This window comes from Megalobrama amblycephala, linkage group LG14 (assembly GCF_018812025.1).
Source record: "Megalobrama amblycephala isolate DHTTF-2021 linkage group LG14, ASM1881202v1, whole genome shotgun sequence".
Lineage (NCBI taxonomy): Eukaryota > Metazoa > Chordata > Actinopteri > Cypriniformes > Xenocyprididae > Megalobrama > Megalobrama amblycephala.
The window spans coordinates 7,359,239-7,386,593 of record NC_063057.1 but is presented as its reverse complement, the minus strand read 5'-3'; the positions used below and the strand labels follow the sequence as shown (position 1 = coordinate 7,386,593).

Below are 27,355 nucleotides of genomic sequence, written 5' to 3'. Positions count from 1 at the left end.
CAAATTTTGGGTTCATTTTAAGCAAGCAATACAGTAATTTTTAAACAATAGTTGAGTTAAATAAAACTACCCATCAGGTTGGGCAAACATTTAACCCAACCACTGGGTCAAAACATCCCATTTGCTGGACTAAAACAACCCAATCGCTGGGTTTGTCCAATTTCAAACCAACTTGGGTTGTTTTTAACCCAGCATTTTTTTAGAGTTTTAAGTTGCTTATTACTAAATGTTGACCTTTTAATTGTTATTGTTGCCTCTAGTAATTATGTGTCTGATTTGTAATTTCCAATCTATTTTGGGTCCATTTTAATCCAGCCATATAGTAATTTTTAATCAATGGTTGAATTAAATAAAACCCAGCAGGTTTGCACAACATTTAACCCAACTGCTGGGTTTGTCCATATTTAACCCAACCTGAGTTGTTTTTAACCCAGAGTTTACCTGCACAAAACAAAAACAACAGATGGACAGAATGAAAATGTAATTTCACTCTCTGACAGTAGGTGGCGCTTATGGAACAGCAGCGGTTTCTTTGAGTACCGCTTTACACAAAGCAGCGCTGCACTTATAAACACTACTTTATACGGAGGTAAGAGGAAAAGAAAATGCATTGAAACATTTCTGAACACAGTCAGATCTCTTCAGAGATACATTCATATAAACCCCCACCCTCAATTCAGTATTTGTTTTTTTCTTCCAATATTTCAAGCTTCTTGAACTGTAAGCTTGTACAGTATTTTCTGTGCTCTCCTCTCCTCTTTGCATCCGTCTTAAGCGTGTCCTGTCGGCCTGTTAACGTCCGGTAATATTTCCACACAAATGACATTTTGGGAAATGATTGCAATGCAGTTTGTGCGTAAGTCCAGGACATTGATCGGCCAAAATAAATACTACTTGATTCTCTACTTGTAATGAATCATTCAAAGGCATGTTTGTTATCAAATAACAATTGAATCTTACTAGTACCAAATGGCAGTGACCAGCATACAAATTCACAGCTATTTTCGCCTGGTCATGAGGCTTGTGCTCAGGTGCAAACCCTCGGCACCCCGGCAGAGTCGCAAACACTTCATTTATATTAATGATCCGTCCCGCTGACATGGATGCCCTTAAGGCTGTGTCCGTAATCTCTCAGTACTGCCTTCAGTTTTGCCTGGATACCAAATCAAATGGAGTTTTAATCCTCATTAAATCCGTCATCTTCATTATGGTTTCTCTTGTGTCCTTCACAAGGCTCTGAATGTCAAACCTGTGAGGGGCGTCTGAGATCTGAAGTGTCTCGTGATTTGAGAGGGTGAAGCTGGCCTGCGTGTCTTGGAAAATGTGTGAATCAGTGCTCTCTAGCTGTTTAATGAGAAGGATGCAGTTTGTTTTTTGATGGGTAGATTCATAAACACAACGTGACATGCTGGAAATGCTTCATTGTAACAAATAAAACGGAGATCAGGTGAGAACAGAAGCTGTTTCCTGTGTGAGATTTTGAAAGTCTTAAAACAGGAAATGCATAATAATCAGATTCAAACACTTCTGAGATGAAGTGTTTAATGTAATGGAAACATTTAATTTGCATGAGTAGATTTTTAAATTTTCTGCAGAAGATGTGAGTGGTATTTGCCCGTATTTGCATGCTGCCGCAATGCTACATTTGCGCTTATTCATTTAGCAGATGCTTTTAGCTAAAGTGACTTACAAATGAGCATAATCACAAGTAATTTCTCATAAGAGAGCCAACAATATTTGCAGTGCAAAATGCCAAGTTTCAAGAATAAGCTAGATTAGTTAAGTCAAGTTACCTTTATTTATATAGCGCTTGATTCAAAAGCAGCTTTACAGTGATAACAGGAAAATTATTCAATGATAAGTGCAGAAGTGAAGGGTTTTGTGTGTTATTAGGGCATCCTTGTATTGTTGCTAGGGTGTTATGGGTGGTTGCTAAGTGTTTTTTATAGAAAAAAACTTTTTCAGAAACCTTGCATCTCCATATTTGTGATTTTTATTTATTTATTATTATTATTTTATAAATTATTACTATTGGTCAACCTTCACGTCTGTCTGAAGTAGTTTTCAGCCAATCACAGACATATCTGTTGAGTTTGTGAACACAATAGCCAATCAGAGGTGTTTACAAATCCGCTCAACAGCACTCTGTCAGGATTATGTCTGTTTTGCCTTTGCTTTTCTGATCTGTTTTTCTGTTCAGTTCATGTTTGAGTGTCATTGTTATCTCCTAATTAATTAGTTCACTTCTACTTCGATTTCTCCCTGTTTGTATCCATGGTAACTGATTTGATTAGAGTCCTCGTTTCAGGTGTGTCTTGTTAAACAGTCCTCTGTTCACCCATTTATTTAAGCCTTCTGTTTCTGTCTGGTCTTTTAAATGCATTCACACCACCACGTAATTACCGTAATCTTGAAATAACAACACGTCGAAGCTGTATTCGAAGCTGTTCACGTCCTCTGACTGGGAATTATGTGTTTCTATGGCACGACTATCAACGCCTAAATGAATCTACAGCGGTCAGGTGGTACACATGGGAGCTTTCAGAAAACTCCCAGCTTACAAACTGTAATTACGACCTCTATGAGGATGTGAACGCTTTTTACGAGCCAGAATCTCGTAGTTACAGTAATTATGATATGTGAACGCACCTTTTGTCTAGTATTAGTTTATGTCGGTTTGTATTTTCTTTTGCTATTCTCCTGTTTATTGTTATTATTAGTAGTATTGTCGTGCGCTTTATCTACAGCCACACATCATGACACACTCAAAGCATCACATTTTTAAAAGTTCAGTACTGACTTGGTACCGAAGTCGGTACTTTTGACAGTAACACTAGTCTGAAGGTTTTGCAAATATTTAACCAATGAAAAGTATTAAAAAGAGCTTGTGGCTGAACCTCATATCTCCATTGGATCCACAAACTGTCAGTCAAACCTCATAACACCCAAAACTATCGTGAATCAAAAGCCACACATACTTCTCTGCTTGTTTGCAATGCAAGGGTAAATAAAGAACTGGCTGTTTGAATAAGTACAGCAGTTTCTTTACTCAAGAAACATATAAAGGCTAATGTTTTATGTATTTGAGGAGTGGAGAAGAGTATCTTAGTCTAGCATTTGTCATTGAGTCGTAGCCAATACTGTCTTAGCTGTGTGAAGCACTTCATCTTTTATTACATGAGATTTTGGCCAAATGACATGATATACTGAGCACCCATAGAGCTACAATAAACTTTATAACCTGTAAGTTGATGAAAACGTGATTCGAAGCACTTACTGCCTCAGATGCCGCCATTATAATGACAAAACGCATATGTTTCGCTGGTCAAAAACCTTCTAACTCTATTTGACCTTGATTTTGGTAATAATGACACATGCAAGAGTCTGACCATGTATAAAGCCACAAAATCAACTTTGACAGCACAGTGTTTAATTATTTTAAAAATACAAAAATGTATATATATATTTTTTAAAGTAGCGGTTTTGGACGTGCAAGGTTTCCACCCGACAGCAACAAAATCGAGTATCAGACTTAAGATGGGATGTTTCTGTAACACAGCCTCGGGGTCATAAGTTGTTTGATTTATGATTAAGCACACAGCATGCCTTTTCTTGAGTCTGTTATTCTGCTGGCAGCTCGGTCTTGAAAAGAGTCTGTGCTGTGGTGTCATCTGAGGTTAATGGTGTGGACTTTCCTCCAGTGAACTGAGCTTGTGTGGACAGAGCAGTAACTCAGAGCCGTGATGTCAGTGAGGAGTGAGTAATGTGCGTTTCTCGAAAGACATGTTGGACGAGGCACTTAGGCTATGTTCAGACTACAGGCAAATATGAGTTGTTGTTTTTTCAAATCAGAACTTTTCAGGCACACTATTGGGGTTGCTTTGGTAACAATGTAGCCGTACCCATGTATGAGATGTGGCTTTTCCAAACAGATGCAGGAAAAATAGAGGTGCATCATCTCGCTCTGCAAATAAGCACCCTGTCAAGTCGCTGTGCAGAACTCCTCCAGTACACAGGAAAATGCTGAAATCTTTGGACATATCATTTGAACACTGTATGAATACTTTACGGAATTTCCATCACCAGTTTTGACGTTATTGTTGCATGTCACATTGAGTGATGCAAGTTTGAAATCTGATTTGAGCAGCCAGAACGTCCAGACGGAGACTCATCTGTAAAAATCTGATTGGAATCGCATTTCAAACCACCTAAAAATAATTTTTTTTGTGCTGTCTAGACTTTCAAAAACCCATCTGGATAAAATTATTTTTATTTCAGGTGTAGTTTTAGTTTAGTTTTTATTTATTTCCAGTTAGCAGTTTTAGTGCTTCAACATTTCTGATTATCATTTAGTTTAGCCTACGTTTTTCATCTTCTATTTATGATATTTTAGCTTTTTATTTCAATTAACAACATTTTTAATAGTTTTAGTATTAGTTACCAGTTCACTGACCAATGGTAGATGGGGAGAGACTTTATTTTTGTCAGTTCTGTTTGGTGTTTCTAATAGTGCATAAATGAGACGCTTACTTTGTTAGCATTATCTGACCTGCGTGAAAAATTAACCCAACAAAGCATTCCTCTGCCAGTGTCTGTGCGCCAGTGATCGTGCCCTGACTGGTTAATCTGTGCAGTAAGGAGAAAACCTACTGAGACGTGTTTCTGCAATGCACTTTCAATCTACTTTGTTAAATATATTGTCATTGCTTAGCCTGAGGGTTTTGCTGAGATGCTTGAAAGAGAAAGAACAAAGTCTGTAAAAAGATTCACCATCATAGTTTTCTCCTTGAGAATGACCTTAAATGAATCCTTTTCTTTTGGTTGTTAAAAGTAGATTTCAGAGTACTAAAGTACATGAGATACTTTTTTACCTTCACTGTAACCTCTGGTTAAGGGGTCAGTGTGGCTGAGGGACGAGCGGGTTACTTGACTTGTCATGGTAATGAGGTTTTGTTTCGACTGAAGGAATCCTGCTCTCCTGCATGGCACAGATTCCCAGCTAAGAGCTGTTGTTAGGGGCTCCTGGACACGTTCTGTGGGCTGAACTAAATATAGATCACTCGCAGAGGTAAACGGTGGGGAACACGGCCGACTGTGAGGAGAGGCATAGAGAGAGGAGGTGCACTTTTAAAAATAAAGGTTCTTTATTGGCATCAATGGCTCCATTTAGAACCTTTAACATTCATGTAATCTTTGCATTGCACAAAAGGTTCTGTTGTAGAAAAAGGTTCTTTAGATTTTTAAAATGTTCTTCACACTAAGAAAAAAAATGGTTCTTTTAGAAATCTTCACTGATAGAAGATCTTGAACTTGACCGGTAGCCAGTGTAGAGAGGCGAGAGGTGAGTTGCAACTGTTCCAGAGCTGTTTTAGGCAAACCCAGATAGAGTGAATTACAGAAATCCAACCTTGATGTTATAAAAGCATGAATTACAGTTTCAAGGTCCTTCATAGAAAGCATCTTCTTGGTTCTAGTAATTGATCTTAGCTGAAAGAAATCTGCTTAGTAAAATACAACGTGGGATCGAAAATAACACCAATGTTTTTAACACAGCCAGAAGACAAAACTGTTGGGCCAAAAACAATTATTTCAGTTTTATCACTATTTAACTTAAAAATTCCATCCAGCAAACAGATTAGACACAGAACAGTTGTTGTTTTAACAGGAAGATAAATCTGAGGGTTGTCGGCATAGAAATAATATGATAAATTGTGTTTATATAGCATATATAAGGTAAAAAAGAAGAGGACCCAGAATAGAGCCCTGTGGAACACCATAGGAGATTTGAGCACGAGATGAGAAACATTTCCCCAAATTAACAATAATAATCCTTATTGTAAGATGCAAACCAATTCAGCATAGATCCCTGAAACCCAGCTACATGATCAAGTCTTCGTAAAAGGATGGCATGGTATACTGTGTCAAAATGCTGCACTTAAGTCAAAAAATAATGCTGCATTTAAATTTAAATTCAGCAAGAACCTGGGTCAAGAGAAAGTACAATATCCCAGGTTTGGGTACTGAACTCGGTACTTTTAAGGGCGCTGACCGAATTACGTCGGTACTACAGAGCACCGATTCACATTAAATCAATCGGTAGCAAATTTCAGTACCTGAGCACTCATCTGGGCACAAGAGGTTAGAGAAAGAGAGAGAGACCATGCGACATCATCCCTGCAACTTGTTCAAACAGAACACACTGGGCAATGGCTTCTTTTATTTCACAAAACTTGATGCAAACTGAGACAGCGCAATTCGGTTGTTAAGTCTGACGTCACGTGGCAGTGCTTCTGGGTCCAAACGCTCTATCTCATACCACAAGAAAACAACAAACGGTGCTAATATACATGCATGATATGGTGTAATACTACCAAAAAATTATGATCATAACCTTTATTTCCATACCAAAATCCCAGATGGCCAGACAGTGATTCATCTTATAAATCGTTAATATATTAATGTCTGTGGTCTGTGAGCACGGAGACTGTTGTTTGAAATAATAATAAAAACATAAAAACTTGAAACGCTCGCTTACTCCAGTCCATATATGACCTATGATCTCATTGCGTTGTTAATCTCATTGCGAAGTTCCACGCAGAAACCGCTCTATATTAAATAAAAAATGTTGAAATTGAGAGGTTTTTCACTGAAATAAATGTTTTTGTTATTACACGGCGAATAAAGTACCGAAAACAAGTATCGTTGGGTACCGACACCAAATTTCAGATACCGATACTGGTATCGGTACTGGTTAAAATGTGAACGGTACCCAACCCTAATTGGGTAACCTTCAACAAGGCAGATTCAGTACTATGAAGTTCTCTAAAATCAGACTGAAATGTGTCAAAAATATTAAAGTATTCAGGACCGATGAAATCTGAGAATAGACAACTTTTGAAATGAAAGATAATTTAGAAATGGGTCTGTAGTTATTCAGATCATGCTGATCAAGATGAATCTTTTTTTAACAACGGTTGGACTATGGCATGTTTAAAAGTGGGTGGTACAATTCCACTTGCTATGAAGCTATTGATAATATCAGTAACGTCTGGTCTGGTTACCGACATTCTTCCAAATATCTTCTTTTGTGTTCAGCAGAAGAAAGAAATTCATACAGGTTTGGAACTTGAGGGTGAGTAAATGATTTATTTTTGGGTGAACTATTCCTTTAAGCCAGAATTTAAAACAACATAACAGGATAGATGATGCAAAAAAATGAAGTTGCATTAAAAATAGGGCACAGAGCAGATGTTTTATGGAGCAAACAGAAGGGTGGTGGTGTGCTGAATGCTTTAAATTGGGTGTGACTCTCTCTCTTTGATGATGGGCTGGTATGACTGCTATTCCACACCTTCTGCCTCCCCTTCAGCACTGAATAACCAAGTTTTGTGTGGCCTTTAAAGATGCCACTGACACATTGACACAAACGGATGATTGTTGTTCTCGCCATCTGTCTTTAGTCGGTGTAATTGCGAGATTATTGCTTCGCCTCGGGCAGAGGTTTAAATTCTCTTTAATTGAAAACACGCTCAAGCCACTTTAAGACACATTGACGTGCTCAGCTTTGATAATTGAATATTAAAGGATGAAGAGGCTGTTATTTGGAGGGAAATCTTTGTAAGTATTTGCAGCTGGTGCCCAGAGGTGAAGGATGTACGACGCAGTTTGGCTTTTGTGTGGCTCTTATTACATAATTCAATTTCCTGACTCTGTTATTAAATGATGCTGATCATAAAAATGTCACATGGTGATGTCACAAGCCGGCTGGATGTGTGTCAGGGTGGGTGATTTGTGTTATCTCAAACTTCTGCCTTCTGGCATACGTGGAAGTTCACCTGAATGCCGATATTTCATTTACTACTTTGAAGAACCTCATTTTGTAATTGCTGTTACGCTGCATGACACTTTTAAAAAGCTTTTAATATTAAAGTGCTTCTCACTTTAAGTTTTTGTTCCGTGCTCTTTTTCTAGTTCCTCTTCCTATCTTTTGGCTTTTAAACTTGTTGTTAGTCAAGCATTACTTTTGTTAAAGGGGTTGTTGATTATGATTTCTCTTTTTTAGCTTCAGTTAGTGTGTAATGTTGCTGTTTGAGCATAAACAACATCTGCAAAGTTACAACGCTTAAAGTTCAATGCAAAGAGAGATATTTTCTTTTACAGAAATTGCTTTTTAAGGACTACAGCAAATGACTGGTAGGGACTACAATGAGCTTCTTCCCGGGTTAATGACTTCGCTAAACCTAAAATGTACATAAAAGTTGTAACTTCTTCCTGAGTCTCTCCATCAGTGTCGACTCCGGTTTGGAACAATGTAAGGCTGAACGCCGTTACTGACAATTAGGGCTGTCGCGATAACAGCAATATCGTAATACCGCGCTATTGACGAGCCAACCGCAGAGGACTGCAAAAACTGCAGCAACCGTGATATTTGCATGTTATTTTTTGAAAGATTATGTCCTTCTCGTTTTAGACTTCATGCATGTATACTAAATATTAAAGGTGCCCTAGAATCAAAAATTGAATTTATCTGGGCATAGTTAAATAACAAGAGTTCAGTACATGGAAAAGTTTCAAACCTCATTGCTTCCTCCTTCTTATATAAATCTCATTTGTTTAAAAGACTTCCGGAAAACACGCGGATCTCAACATAACACCGACTGTTACGTAACAGTCGGGATCATTAATATGTATGACCCCAATATTTGCATATATGCCAGCCCATGTTCAAGGCATTAGACAAGGAAAGGCAGTATTAACGTCTGGATCTGTGCACAGACAAGGTAAGCCAGCAGGAACAACAGCGAAAAATGGCAGATGGAGCATTAATAACTGACATGATCCATGATAGCATGATATTTTTAGTGATATTTGTAAATTGTCTTTCTAAATGTTTCATTAGCATGTTGCTAATGTACTGTTAAATGTTGTTAAAGTTACCATCGTTTCTTACTGTATTCATGGAGACAAGAGCCGTCATTTTTAAACATGTGCAGTCTGTATAAGGCATAAACACAACTTCATTCTTTATAAATCTCTCCAACAGTGTAGCATTAGCCGTTAGCCACAGAGCATATAGCCTCAAACTCATACAGAATCAAACGTAAACATCAAAATAAATACTTTACTCACATAATTCGAAGCATGCATACAGCATGCATGACGAACATCTTGTAAAGATCCATTTGAGGGTTATATTAGCTGTGTGAACTTTGTAAATGCACTGTAATATAGTCGAGAGCTCGTGTGGCAGGGAGCACGCGATTTAAAGGGGCGGCGCTGCCAAAATCAGGGTATAGTTAATGATGCCCCAAAATGGGCAGTTTAAAAAATTTATAAAAAAAAATATATGGGGTATTTTGAGCTGAAACTTCACAGACACATTCAGGAGACACCTTAGACTTATATTACATCTTGTGAAAAAGCATTCTCGGGCACCTTTAAATAAGTTAATAATGATAGCATAATGTGTATTTTGGTGATTTGTACAGAGGCTCTGTAGATTTGCACTAAACAAGCCTAAACAGGCAGTGAATGTGAGAGAGATCAACTGAGTGCGTGCAATTACCTGTCCTTCAGGCCGAGACATATATATATTTGTGAAAAAAGGCCGTGTCCAAGGATAGCGAAATCTCTGCCTTAGCATCGATTACTAGTCAGCTGAGCCTTATAAAGTGGCGCTCAAAGTTAAAATGATTTCAACAGCTTGTTTCTTTACATCTCTCTTCGAATGAACCAGCGGTTTTGAGTGTGTAGTTGAATGAACGGTTTAAAGACTCAAAGACAGTCCCTTGTCGCCACCTTGTGGCGCAACAATATAACTGTACTGACTGACAGCCCATCTAGAACGCGCAGAGATGAGTAGTTCTGCTTATACTCGTGAAATATCAGCAGAAAGTCTCTTGTTTAATCAGATCGTAAGTATTTTAATATATAACAATAGCCCTACGATCTTATTGTCAGGTTTATGTTCTGTAATGTAGACCCTTATTTTGACATTCTCTTTCTCACTTCCTGTTTTGAATATGACCTTGTTACACAGATTATATACAGTACAGTCCAAAAGTTTGGAACCACTAAGATTTTTTATGTTTTTAAATGAAGTTTCGTCTGCTCACCAAGGCTACATTTATTTAATTAAAAATACAGTAAATAAACAGTAATATTGTGAAATATTATTACAATTTAAAATAACTGTTTTCTATTTGAATATATTTCACAAAGTAATTTATTCCTGTGATGCAAAGCTGAATTTTCAGCATCATTACTCCAGTCTTCAGTGTCACATGATCCTTCAGAAATCATTCTAATATGCTGATTTGCTGCTCAATAAACATTTATGATTATTTTCAATGTTGAAAACAGTTGTGTACTTTTTTTTTTTTCAGGATTCCTTGATGAATAGAAAGTTCAAAAGAACAGCATTTATCTGAAATACAAAGCTTCTGTAGCATTACACACTACCGTTCAAAAGTTTGGGGTCAGTAAGAATTTTTATTTTTATTTTTTTGAAAAGAAATTAAAGAAATTAATACTTTTATTCAGCAAGGATGCATTAAATCAATCAAAAGTGGCAGTAAAGACATTTATAATGTTACAAAAGATTAGATTTCAGATAAACACTGTTCTTTTGAACTTTCTATTCATCAAATAATCCTGAAAAAAAATATTGTACACAAATATTTTGTACAATTGTACACATTAAATGTTTCTTGAGCAGCAGATCAGCATATTAGAATGATTTCTGAAGGATCATGTGACACTGAAGACTGGAGTAATGATGCTGAAAATTCAGCTTTGCCATCACAGGAATAAATTACTTTGTGAAATATATTCAAATAGAAAACAGTTATTTTAAATTGTAATAATATTTCACAATATTACTGTTTTTTTTACTGTATTTTTAATTAAATAAATGTAGCCTTGGTGAGCAGACGAAACTTCTTTTAAAAACATTAAAAATCTTAGTGGTTCCAAACTTTTGGACTGTATTGTATGTATATAATATATAATAAATAATATATATACAGTTTGGCGGTAATACCACATATCGCGCTATTGAGCCACTCAAAAATACCGCAAGGGAAATTCCTTAACCGCGACAGCCCTACTGACAATCCTCATTTTGGCTGCGTGAGATTCTCCAGCTTTGTTGTTGTTGAGCAACTAAAGCATGAGTTGTTAAAGCTCCGCCCTCTTCTGGAAAGGGGCCTGGGATCAGCAACTCATTTGCATTTAAAGGGACACAAAAACAGTGTGTTTTTACTCACACCCAAATAGGGGCAAATTTGACAAGCTATAATAAATGATCTGTGGGGAATTTTGAGCTGAAACTTAACAGACACACAACTTAACAGAAACTTGGAGACACCAGAGACTTATATTATATCTTGTGAAAGGGGCATTAGGTCTCCTTTTTTAAGATTTAATGCAAGTATTAAACTTTGGTGCACAACTCCTTAGGAATTTTGTTTCTTTTTTGTGATTACTAAAAACATATTTACAGAAGTTTTTATACAGATCATGATCTGTGGGAGAAATGACTCATTGTCTCCTCCTGGTACAAAAACACTAGAAGGTCTTGGAAGTTAAGCCACTTAAAGACATATAACAGTTGTCTAGTGGTCTGTTCATTATAAGATTGAATTAGATTCAGTCGACACTTGTTTATCCCTCGGCTTAGCTGTTTTGCGTGCTCTATAAATGCTTCAATGTTGAAAGACGGTAATACGGTAGTTTTTGAAGAACATTTCACGATAACAATCAGGGTGTCTAACTGATGAGGTTACGTCATGGAAACCCTCTCTGATGTGGACAGAGACTTCTACTCCTTAGTAACACAGATCTGACCCGCTAATCTGTCTAAGCCTGGTGCTGAAAAGAGAAGGAGAGTGAGAAAGCAAGAGAGTGACAGCGGCGTGCTGACAGGCTGCAGCGGCCGCATATCATCAGCTCTGTGGAGTGAGCAGTGTGTCGAACTGAGCGGTGGAAGGTTCAAGGGTTTAATTATGGACCATCAGCACTGGGGCCTTGAGAAAGACGTGATGTTGCTGTAAATCACTTTGGATAGAAAAAATATGAAACATAAAAATAAAAGAGAAATTAATTGTGTGTAGTAATTGTACTTTGTTAAATCAATAACATTACTAACAGGTTTTTTTTTTATAACAAAGTATATATTTTTTTATTTTAATATTATTTTCAAAAAATGAATAAATGAAATAAATTGTGTATAATTTAAATAATGAATATTTAATAAATAAAATAATTAATAATAAAAATATGACAATTAATAATAAATAAAATAAATGCATCTATTCATATATAATTCTATACATAAAACATGTAATTAAAATAAAATAAACAAATAAAACATATATATATATATATATATATATATATATATATATATATATATAAAATTCTGTACATAATGTATTTCATTAAACATAATTGTGCATAATGATTTAAAATAAAAGAAATAAAATGTAATGTAATAGAATATATACAGTGTGTGTGTGTGTGTGTGTATATACATATTTAAATTATATATATATATATATATATATATATATTTAATAAAATAAGTAACAATAAAATATGTAATTAATAATAAATAAAATGTAAAATGATAGAATATATATATATTCTACCATTTTACATTTTATTTATTATTAATTACATATTTTATTATTTATTTTAATTATAATATTAAATATTATATGTACATAATTGTGTATGTATATATATATATATATATATATACACACACAATTATGTACATATAATATTTAATATTATAATTCATATTTATTATATATATTATGTGTGTGTATATATATATATATATATATATATATTATTAAACATTATATATATATTACTCATTTCATGCAAAGAGGTTAGCCGCTATTAGCAAGTGTCATGTATAAATATAAATCTAAAAATGGCAAAAACAGCCTGTGTAATTGCATTATTAGTGATCTTCAGAGGAACAATGCTGCAGATATGTACAATATGACTCATTAAGCATATTATCAGACTCTGATCTAAATGAACATGTGAGCCTCTATGGTTGTGTGAATCCATATGGGGCAGTATGTGTGACACAAGGTGGTTTGTTCAGCGTGTCGGTGGGGTAGATGAGTCGCTTGAGCTCAGAGGGAGTCTGGTTAGAGATGTGTGAAAAGAAGATATTTTTACTGAAACACACACACCTTTTATCTACTGCTGCCACCTGGGCCAGACACGCACTCATTCTGAGAGGAACAGCACAATAATAGAGAGGGATTGCGTTGAAGAGCTGAGAGACTTATTAAATTGTCTTTCAGTAAGGTAATCAAGCACTCAAATGAATTACAGCTGGTTGTTTATTTAGAGGAATAATATAGTTAGTGGTACCTGTGAGTGACACATATTTGCCTGAATTTTACAGTTCACTGAAAAAATCGCACATGATGATTTATTTTGAACTTTAGGGCATATGCATATTTTTGTCCATAGGAATGTAATAAGATGCTCTTTACCCTATACATCTAATTTCAAGCATATAAGGTAACTCTGTCTCTAAAACCAAAGGCTCCAATATACTTGATGTGAAATTGACGAACGAACTGAAGTGACGTAATTTTGAACAAAATCAGGCGAACTCAACAAAGTTTGTTTTGGGAGTTCGAAACAGCTTGTCAAAGCTTGCTTTAGGCTGTGTGTCCACCAAAGCATTTTTTCCAGTGGCTCACCACTCCTGATTTCCAACACGCTCTCACAGTGATTGCCGCTTCTGCTCTGCATATGTTTTTACGTCGTCTCCTTTTGCGCTTATATGTAAATTGCGTGAGCTTATTCTGTCCATTAGATGAAAAGATTTGAAGAAAACCCATACATTTACCCGCCCATAGACCCTCCCCTCGAAGAAATCATGACAGCAGTGGTTGAAAGAGGACAAAAGCGACAGATTGAAACACCAGGTGTAAATGGGAATGTGTTTCTCTCGTCAACTTGTGATCCGATCGACAAAAACGCATCTTAATACAAGGTGTAAACAGGGCCTAAAATATAAGCAGACACTCTGTAACCATCTGTGGAGTAAGTGCTGTTAAAGACAAAACCCTCCAGCTGCAGCAGAGAAACTGGGTCATGCAGATTGAATCAAATTAGACCGTCTACCTGAATGTTTTTATTGCTCTGCTGTGGCAGTAGTTTGGACATTTTCTCTCATAGAACCACAGCGATCTGTATCTGCTCACAGATCTGACGTCTCATGAAGTTCTCAGAGTTTATCTCGTATGTTCTCACAGATTGAGTGTTATCGTGTAGGTGGGAGTGTTGACTGTGACAGGCTGCCACCTAGACTTCTGTCTGTGGGAACATACAGAAAGGTTTTGGATTTTTGCTTTATTACTCAGTGTAAAAACACAAACCTAATTAAGGAATATTTTGAAACAATGCTGTTTGTTGTCCTCCTCTCTTCTGGTTTATTTCGACCCATTGTGGTTTTACTTCTGCAAACAGATTTTCCGTTTCCAGTTTTAGCATTTCTTGATTCTCTTTTTTCCACTTTTGTGGTTTGTTCTAATTTATTTTTTTTGTCCCCATTTTGCTTGTCCCTCTTATCTGACACACCCATTTCAGGTCTTTGAGTCTCTACTAACAAGTTGACTCAGGTGTGTTTAATAAGGAATACATACAAAATCTTCAGAGTTGGTGGTAACCACTGAACTAAACCAACTAGTTCTTGTCATACACCGCTGTTTCTACACCCTGACAGGACATCAATAACTCAAATGAAGACTAAATGTCCTTGGAAAATTGCATTGAGGGATCAATAAGAAGAAACGGCCTCCAGGGATTTTTTTCTTTGTCCACATGGTGCTTCAGACTGCTTTTTAAGGTCAAACAACAACACTCCATTTTAATGTGACATGACTTGAGAGTGTTAAGACAGAGATATTTCAATAGCGTCTCTAATATATGATTTGGGAGATTTTATTCATTTTCCTGAATCAGTTTGTAACAACCCAAACACTGGGTTGTTACGTCTGCCTCAGGATCTGAGTAACACAAAAACTACCCAAACACTGGGTTGTTACATCTGACCAAGGATCTGGGTAACACAACTACCCAAACACTGGGTTGTTACGTCTGACCCAGGAGCTGGGAAACACAAAAACTACCCAAACACTGGGTTGTTATGTCTGACCCAGGATCTGGGAAACACAACTACCCAAACACTGGGTTGTTACGTCTGACCCAGAAGCTGGGTAACACAAAAACTACCCAAACACTGGGTTATGTCATGTCTGACCCAGGAGCTGGGTAAAACAAGAACTACCCAAACACTGGAAATATAACCCAAAAAATGACCCAAAAGGCTCAACCCAAGATTTTTAGAGTGTACATTTTATTGTATGTTACTAAATTTAACATTTTGAAGTGAATTGATTACAGTGGCTTTTTGATCAATATTGGTTTCTTTATTTATTTGTGCCATTTCTGAGCAAATGCATATATTGAATATTGAAGTTTCAGCAATATTACCCAACCCATGCATAAGGAAATCTGAAGGTTTGTGCTTTCGGTGACTGAAATTAGCATTGTAAATGGGCAGAATAGGTGTTAGATAAACAGAGGGGCATTTAGAGAGCTAAATATTCCTCACCGCTCCTGGTAGCTGGACTGCCCGCTGCTTCAATCACCGTTCTCAGACCAGTGCGCCCCTCCACAGCCTTTCACCTGCACCGGCTTTGTGTTTCACTGAACGCATTGAAGTTTCCTTTGAAGTCGCGCCTGCAGCTGTTTCCATTCCCTTTGGTCTGCAGAGAGTGTGTGTGTACATGCGGACTATTATCTCCGGCCGATGCATTTCAGTCACTGGCTCTGGATAATTCCCAGCAGTTGTGTGATTCATATTCAGTTTCAAGAGGCATGAATGTTGATTCAGTAGCATGTCGGTGCACAGTTGTCTGCCAGTTTCTGGTTGCATCCCGCTGGCGTGTTAATTTGACAAGGTCTCTCTAGAAGTCACACAAACATTGTGTTGACCAGTCAGTAAGCTGTGACTCTCAAACAATTTTATATCCTAGTCTGAGACTGGAAACAACCTACATATGGGAAAGATTTGACAAACTAGTGAAAAGTTTGGAGTAATAGTTTTTTTTTTTTTTTTTTTTTAATTTTTAATTTTTTTTTTCATGTTTTTGAAAAAAGTCTCTAATGCTCACCAAAGCTGCATTTATTTGATTAAAAATGCAGTAAAATGCGTAATATTATTATAAATTGAAAACCCTTTTCTATTTTAATATATTTTAAAATGTAATTGTAATATTAGAATGATTTCTGAAGGATCATGTGACACTGAAGACTGGAGTGATGATGCTGATAATTCAGCTTTGATCACAGGATATAAATTACATTTTTCAATATATTAAATTAGAAAATCATTATTTTAAATTGTAATAATATTTAATTGTTTTTACTCTTTGCACAAATAAATGCAGCCTTGGTGAGCTTATGAGACCTCTTTCAAAAAACATTAAAAATACCCGTATTATATACACAATAAAAAGGCAAGAGGATGTCAGGTCAGTTAAAGGGTGTAAATTGAGCCGTATCACGCCACACTGTTACAATTTCACAGCCTGCAAGGCCTCCTGGACCGTCTCTGCTTTCTCTCCATCGTTTTTTCCCCCTCCATGACCTACTTTGCTAATTATAGATCAAAAGTTTCCGCTAGTGAAAGTTTGGTCTGAGCAGTTGACAGGCCATGCGTTGAATCCAGGTCTGTGTGGCACCTGAGGACGCTTATGCTGCTTATTCTCACTGTGTGGGCTGTTTGACTGACGGCGTGATAGTCGAGATAAAGAGGCAGTTATAACCGAGAAGAAGAGCAAATGATCTGAAGAACCTGCTTGACGAGTGTTTGAGCTCGTCTGCGTCAGATATTGTCATGAAATGTGCTGGAAAAGTAGTGGCAACTGTCAAGAAATGGTCTGTAATTGTCCAGACTAGCAAATATGTGAGGAATTTTGCTAAACAAACTGCTGGGTTGCTTTAAATGCCAGTGTGATGGTTTCATCCTGTCTTAAAATGGCTGTTTTAAAGGGGACCTATAATGCCCCTTTTCACAAGATGTAATATAAGTCTCTGGTGTCCCCAGAATGTGTCTGTGAAGTTTCAGCTCAAAATACCCCACAGATCATTTATTATAGCTTGTCAAATTTGCCCCTATTTGGGTGTGAGCAAAAACACGCTGTTTTTGTGTGTGTCCCTTTAAATGCAAATGAGCTGCTGCTCCCCACCCCCTTTCCAGAAGAGGGCAGAGCTTTAACAGCTCAACAACAACAAAGCTGGAGAATCTCACGCAGCCAAAATGAGGATTGTCAGTAACGGTGTTCAGCCTTACATTGTTCAAACCGGAGTCGACACTGATGGAGAGACTCAGGAAGAAGTTACAACTTTTAGAATGAAACTGGACGTTTCTGAATGGTTAGTTGATAAATTTATGTAGTTGCTGTGGAGTTGATTCAACTCATCCACTAGCATGTGCCGTCATGTTCATCTTTTGTGTTGAATTGACCCTCGTTTGTGAAGCAGTCCGGTGTAAAATGACGGCATGACAACAACACTCTACTACAACAACTCTTCCTCTTCTCTAAAGCAGCCCAACATGGCCACGCCCCCTTTGTTGCGTGTTCTGGGGGGCAGGGTTTATGTAAATTAAGGTTAGTGATGTCACCAACCTGGGAAGAAGCTTGTTGTAGTCCCTACCAGTCATTTGTTGTAGTCCTTAAACAGTGATTTCTGTAAAAGAAAATATCTCCCTTTGCATTGAACTTTGAGTGTCGTAACTTTGCAGATGTTGTTTATGATCAAACAGCAACATTACACACTAACTAAAGTTAAAGTGAAATCATAATCAACAACCCCTTTAATTGAAAAGAAAATAATTATCTGAATGTCGAGTGACCTCAAGCTTCAAATAAGGGCCATATGCGCCAGATATTATCAAATGGTCTGTAGTTGTCTAGAGACTAGCAAACATGAGATAACAAACTGTGGTTGGTTGCTTTAAACGGCAGTTTCTGTTGGCGTACTGTTTTTTGCATGCTAAAATGTAGGGAAGTATTCAATTTCAGACACAGTGCAAGTATACGATTCTTTAATAACAATTGTCATTTTTGACTGAACTTTTACTTGAATTATGATTAATCTGTTTGGCCAGCCTAAATCAGCAGTCATAAACATGCATCGTAGTGTAATTGGTAAAAGTAAGTATGTTTGTGTCTCCACAGACATGCAGATCTGTGAACAGCGTTGACCGGCGGTCTCTGGAGAAACATGGAGTCTTGTGCCGAGTCTCAGGGTGATCCTGAGAGAGCTCAGGTGAGTGCTCACAAGCACACACATATGCATTATGGGAATATAATGAGCCATTAGAGCTCACATAAGCATGTATCGGCCTTCACAATGACAAGAACAAAGCTAACACTGCTGACACCAGACACACTTTAAAATCACGACACTTTCTCTCCCATTAGCGACTACAAAAGACAGAAACACACCTCAGCTGTCAGTGTTTGAGAGCGAGCCTGTGAATAATGAATAGTACAAATAACTAATGCATGCTGGGATACTTCTTACTACCCCAAATTTAATAACATCTATAAAAAAATTAACCCTGTATTTGCATTTGCATTGTGAGATTTATTTCATTATGATTAAGAAATTTTAAGCCCCTTTTTCTTATTACTGTGTTGTGTAAAATTATTTGTCTGTACCTATAATGATTATATTGCAATTATATATTTTTCAAAATATATATTTAAATTAAGAGAAGCATTTATCATGGTGGAATTTGTTGCACTGCATTTAATGTATGCTAATTAATTTTTTAAAGATTAAAAGTCTTTGTTTCAGTACAAAACAATACGAATACGAAAACAATACGTTATATGAATACGAATCACTTCAGGTAAAAGATGATATATGTAATTTTTGGGATTGCAATAATCAAAATTCGGGGTTAAAAATCTTAATTGTCATGAAAATAATGTCACATTGCTTTTGACCAGAAAAAACAAGAAGCACATATTGAGCATTTGTGTTTGTATTGCATTTCTGGTTATTTGCTAGTGTGCAAACTGCCAGTGAATCATTTCACACACAAGCCTCAGGTGTTAGCCAGCATGCACCTGTGAGCCACATACACAGAAGAGCTTTCTGTCACTTTCATTAACCTAAATAAATGTCTGTTGAGCAGGAGATGTGTAGGTCTTGTGTAAGTATTTACTTTATTCATGAGCCATTAAAGCCATTTGCAGGAACAAGAGCTATAAGGGGTTTGTTTGTTTATTGTTAATTTCAGTAAAGTGTGGTTTATATTCCTCCAGCTCCACGTGTCAGAATCACTTCATGTATTCCCAAAGATTTAGTGTCCACATTGAGATCAGATCTTTAGCTCTATGGTGGGAGTGAAGGATGTCACTGTGCACCAGACATTTTCCTGGTTCCCTGTAAATGGGATGTAATTGCACCATCCATCCATCCCAGTGTTGTCAAAAGTACCAACTTAGATACCAAGGCAATACTGTTGAGTGGATTCGTAAACACCTCTGATTGGCCATTGTCTTCACAAGCTCAACAGATAAGTCTGTGATTGGCTACAATGATCAACGCACGGGAGCGTTTGAAAGCACACGTAAGTGTTTCAATATGAAAGCATTTTGAAAGCGGGAGCAGGAGTATCAGTGTAAGCACTTGGTAAAGAGTGTCATTGATGTCTATTTACAACATGTTTTTGAAGCTTTGATCATTGTAGCCAATCGCAGACATATCTGTTGAGCTCATGAACACAAAGGCCAATCAGAGGTGTTTACGCTCGACAGCACTCAAAGCATCACATTTTTAAAATTTCAGTACAACTTGGTATCGAAGTCAGTACTTTTGACAAAACTTCATTCATTCATTCATTCATTCATTCATTCATTCATTCATTCGCGTCGGGTTATTAGCTAATTACAGTGCGTTCATCTACATCTGTACAAAGAATATACTGTAGTTTTGGTTTATGGGTGAATCTCACAAAAAAATGTGCCATTCATAATAAATATTTATTATTATTAATAATGTTATTACTATAAATGAATACAAATACATTTTTTCTTTTGTACAAAGAAAAAAATGAAAATGAAATGACATTAATCACATTTATACTGAATTAAAAAGATTTCTCTTTACTGTAATGTATTTTTTCTGCACAGATACATTTTTAAAATTAAAATTAGCATAAATTAAATCCAGTACAACAAAAATGACCATGTATACTTTCAATTGTACCTTTCTATTAATATAATATAATGTAATATTCCAGTATACTTTCTGTTGTTCCTTTCTATTAATGTAAATATAATGTAATATAATATAATATAATATAGTTTTATATAACATATTGTAATATATATAATATTGCAGTAATGAAATTTTTGCACTTTATCGTAATTAAAATTTGGGGAGGAAATAGTGTATATAATAATGTCACGATGCAAAAATGCGAATGATCCTAGAAATACAGGGAGTGCAGAATTATTAGGCAAGTTGATTTTCTGATCATATTTTTTTCCCAAGCACATTTTACCAATTCCAATCCACATCAATCTTAATAACTACTATTAATATTGTTTTTAATCATTTATAAGTGATATATAATTGTTCATGAAGGCTGGAAATGAAAAATGCCTTATATTCAGGTGTGCAGAATTATTAGGCAAGTTTTCTTTTACAGGCAAAATGAGCCAAAAAAAAGAGATTTAACTCAGACTGAAAAGTCAAAAATTATTAAATACTCATGAGAAGGACGCAATACTAATGCAATACTAGAAATTGCAAAGTTAAAGCATGACCAAGGGACAGCAAAATGCTCATTGGGTCAGCGGGGTCAGACAAAAACAGGTGGAAAAGAAAAGACACATGTTAACTGCAAAATAATTAAGAATTATGTGTGAAACCATCAGGAACCCTTTAGTCTCCAGCGCCACCATTTTCCAGAACTGCAACCTACCTGGAGTCTCCAGAAGTGCAAGGTCTCAGGATCTCAGAGACTTAGGTTAGCTAAAGAATCCTAAAAAATGACCCGCACTTGATAAGAATCACAAGCTGAAGTGTTATAAAATACATGAAGACTGGGTTTTTATAGGCCTTATAAACAGACAGCTTGAGAGTGACTCCTGAAGGACCAGCACCACATCCTCTTGTACCACTGTTTGAAGAATTTATCTTCCAGAATCTGGCAGTAAGTTTTGGAAGATCATTTTTAGTCCATCTCTGCAAGACAGACATTTCAGGATAAGAGATGGACTAAAAGTGAACTCAAACACCTTACTGCCAGATTCTGGATAAATTCTTCAAACAGTGGTACAAGAGGATGTGGTGCTGGTCCATCAGGAGTCACTCTCAAGCTGTCTGTCTATAAGCCCTATTAAAACCCAGTCTTCATGTATTTTATAACACTTCAGCTTGTGATTCTTATCAAGTGCAGGTCATTTTTTAGGATTCTTTAGCTAACCTAAGTCTCTGAGATCCTGAGACCTTGCACTTCTGGAGACTCCAGGTAGGTTGCAGTTCTGGAAAATGGTGGCGCTGGAGACTAAAGGGTTCCTGATGGTTTCACACTTAATTCTTCACCTTAATTCTTAATTATTTTGCAGTTAACATGTGTCTTTTCTTTTCCACCTGTTTTTGTCTGACCCCGCTGACCCAATGAGCATTTTGCTGTCCCTTGGTCATGCTTTAACTTTGCAATTTCTAGTATTGCATTAGTATTGCGTCCTTCTCATGAGTATTTAATAATTTTTGACTTTTCAGTCTGAGTTAAATCTCTTTTTTGGCTCATTTTGCCTGTAAAAGAAAACTTGCCTAATAATTCTGCACACCTGAATATAAGGCATTTTTCATTTCCAGCCTTCATGAACAATTATATATCACTTATAAATGATTAAAAACAATATTAATAGTAGTTATTAAGATTGATGTGGATTGGAATTGGTAAAATGTGCTTGGGAAAAAAATATGATCAGAAAATCAACTTGCCTAATAATTCTGCACTCCCTGTAGGCTTCATTTTCTTTTATATTTCAGATTTTTTTTTTTTTTTTACTTTTGATTTTGGGGGTGAAAATTAACTTGAACTTTTGTTTTTGTGAGATTCATCTGTACTCTAACAATTTATTTTTTTCATTTATTTATCTTTTTACAGGGTTTTAGCACTTTTTTTCAGTTTTATTGTCATTCCAGTCCTCGACTCTCTTCAGGCTGCTGTTCTTGTTGTTAATGGGCGCATAATGTAATAGTAATTGATCAGCCATGACGCCTAAATTGGATTGAAAATAAGAATCGACTGGCATTATTACTCCAGTGCTTTGAGTTATAAAGCTCACACCCTTCCTGCCTGAATCATCTGAACGGAGAGAGACACGATGAGCTGTAAAAGTCTGCAGTGATGTAAAATACAGCTACTTTATGACATCTGCTGGATAAATCGGTAAACCTTGACCCGAGAGCCAGACCTTATTTACAGGATCGTTTGTCATACTTTCGGTCTGAGCTCTATCCCAAGATTCACATTAACTGTTACTGGAGCTCAGTTTGTGTGTTCTTGTTTGTTGACTTCTTCCTATATTCGCAGCCTGGTCTGCTGAAGTGAGACTTGTGTAGTTTCTGTTTACATTGACCGTATCAACATTTCCTTTGGTTGCACAATGAATTTACAGTTTCTTTACCTAAAAAATATTCAGTGTTTTATTTAATTTAACATTTTATATATGTTTGTTGACATTCAAACGGATGTGAGACTATGGAAGCTTTTTTCCGCCACTAAATAAAAAAGGTAATTGCAACGACTAAATCTTACAATTCTGACTTTTTTTCTCACAATTCTGACTTTATATCACGTAATTCTGACTTTATATCACACTTTTCTGACTTTATATCACACTTTTCTGACTTTATATCACACTTTTCTGAATTTATATCTCACAATTCTGACTTTATATCACAATTCTGACTTTATATCACGTAATTCTGACTTTATATCACACAATTCTGACTTTATATCTCACAATTCTGACTTTATATCATGTAATTCTGACTTTATATCTCACAATTCTGACTTTATATCACACTTTTCTGAATTTATATCTCACAATTCTGACTTTATATCACACTTTTCTGAATTTATATCTCACAATTCTGACTTTATATTTCACAATTCTGACTTTATATCACAATTCTGACTTTATATACGTAATTCTGACTTTATATCTCGCAATTCTGACTTTATATCACGTAATTCTGACTTTATATCACACAATTCTGACTTTATAACTCGTAATTCTGACTTTATATCTCGCAATTCTGACTTTATAACTCGCAATTCTGACTTTATAACTCGTAATTCTGACTTTATATCACGGAATTCTGACTTTATATCTCACAATTCGGACTTTATATCACACAATTCGGACTTTATAACTCACAATTGCGAGAATTATGTCAGAATTGTGAGATAAAAAGTCACAATTACCTTTTTATTTTTTATTATATAGCGGAAACAAGCTTCCATATGAAACACAATCAAACACATCTGGAATCATTTTAATGTCTCTTGAAGTTTGAATGCATTTCACATAGTCATCACAGTTTCACCAGACTGACCCCGTGTCCTCGTCTGATGTTTATATATGTGCACCGATAAGGAAATGCAGGATGATTCTGGTGATAATTTTACATCAGATGGAGGAAGACAGTGATACTCAGTTTGGCAGGAAACCTCTGCCACTTGTTTCCTGTCTTTGGAGGCGGGTAGACGACACAAACTTCGAGCGCCTCGTATCTGACAGCAGATGTCAGCCTCATGAGGCCATGAACAGGATGTTTCGACTAAATACAGACTCACAAACACCACTTGAAAGTTTGATTTAGAAATTCAGCGGCGTCAGAGAAATTAAAATGATTGCTCATCATGACCTGCTGGAAACGCTCTTCAAATAGTCTCATGTTTATGTAAATGTGAATTAATTAGTTTTTTTATTAGCATATTGTGAGTAATTTCATCTACTGAATTTTAGGATCTTCAGAGAACATCATCTTTATTTGCTTCCACTATTTATAGTCTGTCAGAATCTTCATATTATTTCATATAATGAGTTTCTTTTTACTGATTGTATAAAATGAAGCCATAGTCTTTAAACGCATTGAGTTTTAGTTCAGATTGTAAGTATTTTCTTAATGTGAAGTTATTTATATTCTCTATTTTCTGTAATGGCCTCATGAAGCGGTTTATAGCCAATAGCTTTGAACGAATGAATGAATAAATGATGAATTATTAATACATAGCTCATGGAAAATGGAAATGAGTCATCATGATGGGTTGGTGCAATTATCCAGATGTCAGCTCAGACATATTCAGGGTGGTTTATAAATATAAGATGGTGTTTTAGGTCATCTTTGTGTGTCATGTCAACTGTAGTGTAGAAAGTAAACAGCAGTGTCATAAATAAACCATTCATACACTACCGTTCACAAGTTTTGGGTCTCGGAGTTTTTGAAAAAAGTCTATTATTCTCACCAAGGCTGCATTTATTTGATTAAAAACTATAGTAAAAACAGTAATATTGTGAAATATTTTTCAATTTTAAATAACTGTTTTCTATTGGAATATATATCTTTTAAAACATAATGTATTCCTGTGATCAAAACTGAATTTTCAGCATCATTACTCCAGTCTTCAGTGTCACATGATCCTTGAGAAATCATTCTAATATGCTGATTTGCTGCTCAAGAAACATTTCTGATTAAAACAGTTAATATCTGTTTAATATGTAGAAACCTTGACACAATTTTGTCATGATAATTTTGATAAATAGAGAGTTCAAAAGAACAGCATTTATTTGAAATAGAAATCAATTTAAATGTCTTTACTGTCACTTTTGATCAATTTAATGCATCCTTGCTGAATTAAAGTATTAACTATTTAAAACTATATAGTTAATACATAACTCAATACAAAATGTCAAAATACTGCATTTTGCTTTGACTTTGCAGTCTGGTATGTCCTTGTTTAAGATACCTAAGTAGAGGTGTGTGTGTTAAAGTGCAGTATATAGCGTCTGTTATGTTTTCATTGTGTCCAGTTCACTGACTGACCAGCTGTGAGAAATACTGAGCAAACAGACAATCATCTAATGATCAACAGAGAGGGAAGAGAAACGGGGAGGAGCAGCATCTGAGATGGAGGAGTGTGTGGGAAAGAGTAGATCAGTACTGCTTGCGCGAGAACAGAGCGATTCGTGTTGTCCTGCACGCACCGTGTGTGTTTGTATGATCCTCGCAGACCACTCAGGCTTGCTAATGGTAGGATAGGGCTCCGTTTCTCTCTGTTACTCTCATAATACATCCAGATTCCAGACGGATGATTGATTGACTGGTTGGGTGTAGACGGGATTCTGTGTTGATCCCGAGTCTTGCGGTGATATGGGTGCGCTGTGTCTTATGAGATCTTGTATGATCTTGTTTAAATTTGTTGGGATGTAGACGTGCAGACGGGAGTGTCGTGGGATTTATTTATTTATTTAATTTTTTCGAAACAGTTACTGAACTCTGATCATCTGTGGGCTGCGGTAATGTAGCAACTTTAGATGCCAGAGTTTTACTATAGTAACAGCATTTGCATAGAGACTGTGTGTGTGCGTGCGTTTGTGTGTGTGTGTGTGTGTGTGGTGACTGCTGGATATGAGACAGCTGTTGGGTAATCTGTACAAGTGGTTTTTCTGCGGATAGTTGGCAAAAGCTTGACTGCACTGTTCAGAAAGCAGGCTTCTGTCACTCTGTCATGTGTGTATCTGTGTCCATATCAGGACATCTTCTGTATGGAAAGTCCCGTCTCATGGCATGATGACCAGTTTCACAGCCTGTGTGTCAATACAACAATAGAAAACTAGATTTGTACATTTTCTGAAGAAAATGGTGTTTGCCGTGATGACATGATGCCCCAAAAATACACAAAAAGCACAATTTGAATTTGAGCACAAAAAATAGTGTACTCACTATACTTTAATAAATCATTTGTTCTCCTTTTTATTTCATTATATATAATTCTCAAACATATAAAAAATGGTATCACAAAAAAAAAATCTTAAATATATTTGAATAAATAATTAAATATAGAAAACATTGAATTCTTAAATATACAAAAATATTTATGTATTCTCATATTTATATATTTTTAATATATTATATTTTATATATTATATTTAAAAGATATAAAGTCAGAATTGTGAGTTAGTCAGAATTGCAAGTTATAAAGTCAGAATTGCGAGTTATAAAGTCAGAATTGCAAGTTATAAAGTCAGAATTGTGAGATATAAAGTCAGAATTGTGAGATATAAAGTCAGAATTGAGAGATATAAAGTCAGAATTGCGAGATATAAAGTCAGAATTGTGAGATATAAAGTCAGAATTGTGAGATATAAAGTCAGAATTGAGAGATATAAAGTCAGAATTGCGAGATATAAAGTCAGAATTGTGAGATATAAAGTCAGAATTGCGAGTTATAAAGTCAGAATTGCGAGATATAAAGTCAGAATTGCGAGATAAAGTCAGAATTGCGAGATAAAGTCAGAATTGCGAGATAAAGTCAGAATTGTGAGATAAAGTCAGAATTGCGAGGTATAAAGTCAGAATTGTGAGATATAAAGTCAGAATTGTGAGATATAAAGTCAGAATTGTGAGATATAAAGTCAGAATTGCGAGTTATGAAGTCAGAATTGCGAGATATAAAGTCATAATTGCGAGATATAAAGTCAGAATTGTGTGATATAGTCAGAATTGCGAGATATAAAGTCAGAATTGCATGATATAAAGTCAGAATTGTGAGATATAAAGTCAGAATTGCGAGATATAAAGTCATAATTGCGAGATATAAAGTCAGAATTGTGAGTTATAAAGTCAGAATTGTGAGATATAAAGTCAGAATTGTGTGATATAGTCAGAATTGCGAGATATAAAGTCAGAATTGCATGATATAAAGTCAGAATTGTGAGATATAAAGTCAGAATTGCGAGATATAAAGTCATAATTGCGAGATATAAAGTCAGAATTGCGAGTTATAAAGTCAGAATTGCGAGATATAAAGTCAGAATTGCGAGATAAAGTCAGAATTGTGAGATATAAAGTCAGAATTGTGAGATATAAAGTCAGAATTGCGAGTTATGAAGTCAGAATTATGAGATATAAAGTCAGAATTGTGTGATATAGTCAGAATTGCGAGATATAAAGTCAGAATTGCATGATATAAAGTCAGAATTGC

The 27,355-nt window shown here is 35.8% G+C and overlaps 1 protein-coding gene across 4 annotated transcripts in view; it reads left to right on the top strand.

Moving 5' to 3' along the window:
• osbpl8 (oxysterol binding protein-like 8) overlaps nt 1-27,355 on the top strand; it is an 81,923-nt gene that overhangs the window by 2,902 nt on the left and 51,666 nt on the right. For 2 of the 4 annotated variants that reach the window (XM_048154719.1, XM_048154718.1), the window contains exons 1-2: nt 18,288-18,378; nt 25,182-25,401. In XM_048154719.1, the coding sequence (XP_048010676.1) occupies nt 25,279-25,401 (123 nt within the window). In that variant the 5' untranslated portion in view covers nt 18,288-18,378; nt 25,182-25,278. Of the gene's footprint in view, nt 1-18,287; nt 18,379-25,181; nt 25,402-27,355 lie in introns of those variants that run through there. The other 2 variants (XM_048154720.1, XM_048154722.1) reach the window with 1 other exon arrangement.